The sequence below is a fragment of the Coregonus lavaretus genome (assembly GCF_964263955.1).
Source record: "Coregonus lavaretus genome assembly, chromosome: 6".
NCBI lineage: Eukaryota > Metazoa > Chordata > Actinopteri > Salmoniformes > Salmonidae > Coregonus > Coregonus lavaretus.
Window position 1 is genome coordinate 53,111,051 of NC_139993.1, and position 7,739 is coordinate 53,118,789.

General features: G+C 41.8%; 1 protein-coding gene across 4 annotated transcripts; it reads right to left on the reverse strand.

Moving 5' to 3' along the window:
* Positions 1–233: 233 nt before the first annotated feature.
* Positions 234–7,353, reverse strand: LOC311130506 (leukocyte elastase inhibitor-like). Of its 4 annotated transcripts, none has more exons than XM_084163263.1 (7): positions 7,211–7,353; positions 6,187–6,369; positions 3,060–3,197; positions 2,207–2,324; positions 1,744–1,886; positions 1,269–1,436; positions 234–815 (listed from the first exon to the last, which is right to left on the reverse strand). In XM_084163263.1, exons 2-7 carry the CDS (start codon positions 6,349–6,351, stop codon positions 408–410), a joined length of 1,140 nt encoding a protein of 379 aa, XP_084019389.1. In that variant the 5' UTR covers positions 6,352–6,369; positions 7,211–7,353; the 3' UTR covers positions 234–407. The 4 variants fall into 4 exon arrangements, with proteins under 4 accessions (XP_084019389.1, XP_084019388.1, XP_084019390.1 ...); XM_084163262.1 differs by having other exon boundaries at positions 7,196–7,347; XM_084163264.1 differs by having other exon boundaries at positions 7,214–7,280.
* Positions 7,354–7,739: the final 386 nt, after the last annotated feature.

Here is a 7,739-nt window from a genome sequence, read left to right on the forward strand (position 1 = left end):
GGTTTATATACATCATTGGTCCGGTCCAGGGGGTGTACTGCCTCATGCTACAGAAACAGGAGATAGGCTCATGCTCCTATGAGCAATTCCTTCTCGCACAAGTCAAGGCTTGTGAAAGGCAACTTACTTTACTACATTTCTCCAGCCCCAACGATCAGCTGCACTCATGCCAGAATCATAACAATGTTTAAGGGAACTAAGATCACACACAATGATACTGTCCAAACAGACAATAAACTTAAGACATTTTCCTTTATTTGGTTTTATAGTGGATTGAATCAAGTGCTGATGGAACTAGCTAGCTGGCTAAATCTGGCACATTTACAGAAATGTTGATTGATGTTCAATGTCCCTGTCAAATAAATGTTGTAAATTATGTTAAATATTTACGCTTTTTAACTATTCTTCTACTGAGGAGAGGAAAACCTCCCAAGGAAGAGGATGCTTTTGGTCTTGTTGTGCCTGATGAAGAAGAGGAAGGGGTGGTCAGCCGTGAAGTGTTCCTCTCGGAACATACAGAACGCTATCATCCCAGCAGTGGCGGCTGCAGCCTCCGTCCCCTCCTCGTTCACCTCCACAAAGGCCTTATGGGCCACCGTAGACAGGAAGAGCCCCCCCTCCCCATTCATCCCAGACAGGTCAGCCATGCCCCCGACGAACACATCCTTCATGCCCATCTGGGCCAGGGGATCATTCAGCTCGTAGTCCTCCTCCAGTTTGAACTTGGGTAGATGAACTCTGATGTCCGTGCCTGTGTCCATGTTGGACCTGGTGGTCCACTCGTCCAGTTTCTCCATGGTCAGCTCTCTCTCCAGCTAAATGGTACACACAGTTAAAACAGTCAGTATAGTGAGAAAGAGTAGCGTTGAAACACACAGTTAAAACACAGTCAGTATATAGAATAAGTAGCATTGACAACACTCCATACATCAGATTATAAATTATATAGTAGTAGTGGATTTTCAGTAGTCTTCCCGGGCCTGACCCAAGTACACCACCTAGTGCCAAATGATGCGCAACAAATGCTGATTTGCATTGGTTTTGGGCCACAAATGCTAAAACATTAGCATTTGGAAACAGTGCCAGGGAAACAAAACCAAAGCATGGATTGCTGTCATACCTTGTCCATCAGCTGCTTACAGGGTAAGGAAACCAATGTCTTGTAGTGTAGCGAACAGAGGGACAGGGAAGTGAACCCTGGTCGCTGGTGTGAAAGGCAAACACCCCACGCATCAATCAACTATGCAGTTATAGGAAGTTGTGTATACCTTCGCTAGAGGATCAGATCCGTCAGCGGCCTCCTCAGGCAGCAGGACAAACATACTGAGCTCCTCGTCCACATAAGGAAGCTCTACGATCTGGAGGTTATAGTCTGGGACGTAGTTAAAGGGGAACTTCTTCATCTGGTACATCATCTGAACTGGCTTGCTCTCACTCTGAAAAATCATTATAGACGAGGAGAATGAGTTCATCTGAACACCATATAACTCACAATAGGCCTATACAGTATAACCTGAAAGTTTGTTTTGTCTCTTGGATGACGCATAAATGTGTCAAACTTGTACCACTGCTAAAAAGAAGGGCCATATGAAGCGAGCCATTGAACCCTTTTTGGTTTTAAGTAGAACCATATATTTTAGCAGTTTAGTATATAATCCTATTATCCAGTAAATAATTATATATAATTCCATTATTTCATTACTGAGCATATATATCTATCTAAATATTACTGCCAATATCCACCTGGTTTAGTTTGAAGGGCATCTCTTTGGTGTCATTCTGGTCAAATCTGTTCAGCCAGTTTCCTTTGAAGTAGATGGCGTTGACTAGAGCCAGCTTTGTCATACCACTGACTGTCCCCTGCTTCAGCAGATCTTTGATTTTATCTGTAAACGCACGTGCGCACGCGCACACACACACACAATTAAAAAAACTAAACCAAAAGCAGCTCTGAAACCAGAGGTCCCATCTGGCTCTAATGCTGTCGGTAGGCATAGACAGATATATTCATCACATGTTGAGTTCCATGTTAGCTGATCCTAGTTACAGATCCGATTGTTGCTGTTTTTTAATCTAATCTAATGTGTGTGTTAAGTGTATGTTGTTTTATTTCTGTTGTCTTCCCCCCCATGTATTGCACTACACATTTCCCAACTGGGATAATACATGTGATTGATTAACTAATTGATATAGTAAATGATCATACTCTCTGTCTGCTTCTCCACCCAGCCATTGATTTGTCCTCTGGTCTCCTCTGCTGCTCCGAGAAAGTCCACTGCCTTCATGTCTGCATGGTAGAACTTCTGGGTGGATTCTAAGAACTCCTACGTCAGAGTGAAACAGTTCAATAAGCATAAAGAGATGTACAGTAGAACTTCTGGGTGGATTCTCAGACAGCAGACAGTAATAACACAGTCAGTCTTTTGTCCGTATCAATAAAAACCCTTTTCGCACAGGACTAGTATTACTAGAGAACGTTGGGTATGTCATTATTACCCCTGTATGCCTGTAAATGTAATAACATTTTATAGATTAGTAGAATGTCTGGGTGGAGTCTAAGAACTCCTACAGCAGAGTGAAACAGTTCCATAAGATTAACTAGCCTCATGTATGCAGATGTATAATTAAGCATTAAGGCCCGAGGGGGTGTGGTATATGGCCAATATACCACGGCTAAGGGCTGTTCTTAAGCACAACACAACGCCGAGTGCCTGCATACAGCCCTTGGCCGTGGTATATTGGCCATACACCACAAACCCACAAGGTGCCTTATTGCTATTATAAACTGGTTACCAACGTAATTAGAGCAGTACAAATAAATGTTTTGTCATAACCGTGGTATATGGTCTGATATACCACAGCTGTCAGTCAATCAGCATGCAGGGCTCGAACCACCCAGTTTATAATCAATAATAAAATATATTGATTGATTGATAATCAAATAGCAAATGTCTGATTTTGAGGTATTTTGTCCAATGCTATACCGAAGCAAAATGAAAGAGTACAGATGTAAAGGTGCTATGACTTGCATGAAAAGTATAGTTTATAGTGAAACTCACGGTCAGGAAGTTGCAGGTCTTCTCTCCATACAGACGGTTGGCCAGTTTCAGGATGTAAGATGCAGAGGGAGAGTTGATGTCTGCATTGAGTGTCTGGAAATCTGTGTGAACGTCTTTGGTGAAGCTGAATGACAGAGCCTGGGGAACATTCAGAGAGAAGAAAGATGATTATAGTGATGATAGTGATGATGATGATAATGATGATGATGATTATCTTGATAGTGATGATGATTATAATGATGATGATAATAGCAATGATGATTATAGTGATGATAGTGATGATGATGATGATGATGATGATCACGATGATGATAATGATGATGATTATCATGATAGTGATGATGATTATAATGATGATGATGATGATGATGATGATAGTGATGATAATAGTGATGATGATTATAGTGATGCTAATGAATAAAGCTTGGACTGTGTACATAAAAGGTAAAAGAGTGCAGAGTACCTTTCAGATACAAACAGACAGTCATAATGTCATGTACGTTACTATGGATTTACAGCTTTGCTTGGATACTGACCGACTCAGGGTGTGCTTCCCAAATGGCACACTATTTCCTACATAGTGCACTTATTTTGACCAGGGCCAGTTTCCTAAAAGCTTCTTAAGGCTAAGTTAATCGTTAGAATGGTTCTAATGATGAACTTAGCCTTTAGATGCTTTTGGGAAACCAGGCCCAGAGCCCTATGGTCAAAAGTAGTGCACTACATAAGGAATAGCCCTCTCCATGGTTACTATGTTGCTGTGTGTTCCCAGAGGTATATACTGCTGTGTTACGGTCTAAAGTACAAGCTGAGCAGCAATAATCAGTTAGTCATGCCTTCTACATATAGACACACACCCTGTCACGTTATCAGATGTCTGGAGAATAGGCCTAACGAGTAGAATGCTACATGTAGCCTACTACATTTACATTTACATTTTAGTCATTTAGCAGACGCTCTTATCCAGAGTGACTTACAGTTAGTGAGTGCATACATTTTCATACTATAAGGGTGTGTGTGTATGTGTGTATGTGTGTCTATTTCTCTCTGTGTGTATCTGTTTGTATCTGTGTGTGTGTGTGTGTGTGTGTGTGTCGATCTCTCTCTCTATACATGTGTGTGTGTGTGTGTGTGTGTGTGTGTGTGTGTGTGTGTGTGTGTGTGTGTGTGTGTGTGTATGTGTGTGTGTGCATGTATTCATGTGTGTATCCAGTGACGACCCCCACATTATTATTATTTTTGGAGGGGGCTTGCCTGTTTTGCATGTTATTTTAGCATTAATACGTGTCACATATCAGTTTGCAAACAATGTAAAAAAATATATATATCATTGAGTTAATAAAGCTGCATACAAACATGGTCTCTTTTTTGTTTTCTTGAGTAAGGCAGCTCCAAAATGCAGGTGTTTCTGCCTAGCTCAGTGCTTTCTGTTGTGGTGGGGCAAGACAGCAGAAAATACGGAGTGTTGCGCCATGATTGGCTCAGTGTTCTGTCACTCATGGGGACACTACGTCACCACCAAGTCTAAGAGTAGAGCTAGAAAACTCAAGCCCCTTGGGTGCTGCCATAGAGTTACATTAGAAGTGCCCATCCAAGAAGACTCAAGGTCATTGGCCACAGATAAAATGACGTCAAATCACGTTATATCTACAGTAGCTTTGATTGGACTGATCATGTGAACATCATACTTTCAAAATCTTAGCTAGCAGTCATCATCATGAATCAAGTCGACAATCTACTGGCAAATCCTTTTTAATCCTTGTCATATGAAGGGAAATAATGAAGAGAAATTATAGATCAAATGTATCAGTGCTCATCGGCCATTGGACATAAACATTACACAACAAGTTGGAAATCGCAAATTCAACAATGAGTGGTTTGGAAGGAATCAGTGACAGTGGCTAACTGCAAGCATTGCAAAGCAATCACTAGCCTGCTATTCAGTGGAGTGGCTGTGTGGTCCAACACAAATGATAAACATTCAATATTGGCCATGCTGTCAATGAAGCATGATTTGTGCCACGCTCTAAACAACTGTTAACTCGGAACTGCGAAAACTTGAGTTCAAGACAACTGGGAAGTCGGGAATAAACAAGCTCCTACTGGGAAAATACGTTTTGAACAGTCATTCAACTTGGAATTGAATGCCTCTTTCTAGAGCTACGTCATCATGATTCGATCTTGTTTTTTTTCAGAGTTCCCAGTTGTCTTGAAAGCACCATAAATCCAGAGAATGCCAGACTTTGATGACAAAATTTGCCCACGAACGACCGCCGCGTCACCTTCCTGTTCAAGTGAGCACAGCACAACAGGGTGAGTCCAAAAATGTATTGTATGTTGCTGCATAAATTATGTAATATCCCAGGGTGATATGTACACTGTAGCTAAATGTATGTTGTGTAGTAAGCTGTTAGTAGCCCATGTGCCTCACCCTAATAATTTGGTCTATTTTCCCTTCTTAATTTTGCCTACTGTTCTGACTTGGTGGTGCACATGTAGCCTATAACCTGTTTTAGAGAAATTTAATCATTGAATATTGTAAGAGCTTTCATTGTCTGCTTATATGCCCCCTTTATTTATCCTACGGTTCTGACTTGGTGTACAGGGAGAACACTGTAAGAATGGCCCATGTTCTGAATTCCGTCGCTGTACATTTCAAAAGTGCTAAACAAATAGTTATATTGACTACGTCCGTCCTAGCTCGCTCATTAATGTGTTAATCGAAATTACGGATTGCCTCTTATCCGCTTGTCGTCCCCTTATGCCATAGTTTGTACATCTCATTGTCATTAGAAACCACATTTGTTTAAGCAAGTCAGCCATATCAGCTATGTTTTTTTAAATGCAGTAAATGAGGCTGAATGAACTGTTTCGCTGCCAGACAAGGCTCCGCTGATAGCCAGGTGTAGCAGTGGTAACATGTTGGGACTGCTGTTGGGACAGCTTTATGTAGGCCCTAACAGTTTGTGGGCAACGTTTGTCACCGTTATAGTGCAATTAATGTATTGTTTAGTGTTGTGTTGTGTAGTGGCTTTGCTGGCATGCATCCCCCTTTCTTTCTTTTTTGCCCCACCAAGATTTACATGCTAAAATTGCCACTGTGTGTATCTGAGTATGCGTGTATTACCTTTGCCATCTGAGAGGCTGTGTCTCCTTTAGCCCCCAGGTAGACCATGGCCAGCGCTGAGCTGATACTGAAGGGGGAGACGAAGATATTCCCTGTGTTGGTCTGACCCAGAGTGCGGTACAGCTCCAAGGCAAAGGCTGTGTTAGAGCTGCTGAGAGATGCCATGGCTGATGACTGGTCTGTCTGGAGAAAGGATGAAAGCAATGTTTGACATATGCAGACTAATCGGACCTGCACTGATTTGAATATGACAATAAGAATGTTTGCAGCATCTTTAGTGACCAATATCTTGAGGGGTCTGTCATCACATCTCCCATCACTATTGCATACAGGAAATAGAAGCTTCGCTCCTAATCATATTCCCTTTAGTTGCACTGTATAGACTACTCATTGACATTGACAATAGTGAAATAACTATCGTAGAATGTAATCATCCATTTCAATTCAGCACTCTGTGGTCGCATATCATTTGCTATAGAAAAGAGAAAAGATACAATCGGCAGGCAAAATATCCATAAATAGCCTCCACTATCCGAGTCGGGAGCAACCCAAAAGCAAATGATAATATAGCTAAAAAGACATTCAACAGTTGAAAATAAAACGCGAGCCTACAAGTCATGAAACCTTTTTGGCCTTAGAAAGAATAATATACACCACTAACCCTTCTGCTTCCCTCTGTGTGAAAATATCGAAAACGCGCAGTTCCAGTGAAAGAGAAACTAAACAGAAGTAAAGGCAGCAACTACTCCTTCCTCCCGAGAGAACCGCAAAAAAAGCGCTGGATATTCTGCATATATCCCAAATCATTTGGCGCGTCTTTAATATAGGCTACTCACTGTTCTACTTGTGCAATAAAACAGGGTGGGGTCTTGCCCTTCAACCCACTGCTCCCCTGGGTTCACGAGAGCTAGGTGGGGACAGGACAGGCTTGTCCTGAATTACATGATAACTTTGCGGAAGTTCGCCTATTGATAATGTCAGTTAGAGATAAATCATATTTATTTCTCACCAGGCTACTACTTACTACCTGCTGGACGTTTGTCCCTCTGGCATATCTGCCCTGCAGAGATGGTGGATAAATGAAGATGTCCCACTCAGGCCGTATACCATCAAATAAAATGGTCACGGTTCCATTCCGGGTGGCTCTGCCATAGGCGCCAATGATTCTTCTTCGGTGGGGTTTATTGGTTGTTGGCATCCAACGTTATGGTGCATTACCGCTGCCTACTGTACTGGAGTGTGGGCCAGAGACCGGGAGAAACTAAATTCTACATGCCAGCCCCGTTGCTCTTAAAAAAGATAACAAAATATTTGAGACTATATCTAATGACGTTCTACTCAATATACTCTTTAAACTAATTTCCTGTATCCCCTTCTCCCTCATACTAGATCTCATCCTCTCTCTTTCACTCTGATACTGCCCACGCTGTAGCAATACATGCTCCACGGTCTCTGTTTCCTGCCAATTATTTCCCTGTTGGATGCTTTCCTATCACATTTAAGGTCTTATTCAACTGGCTGTGTCCCACGCTTAATCTTGTAAAAATAGCCTC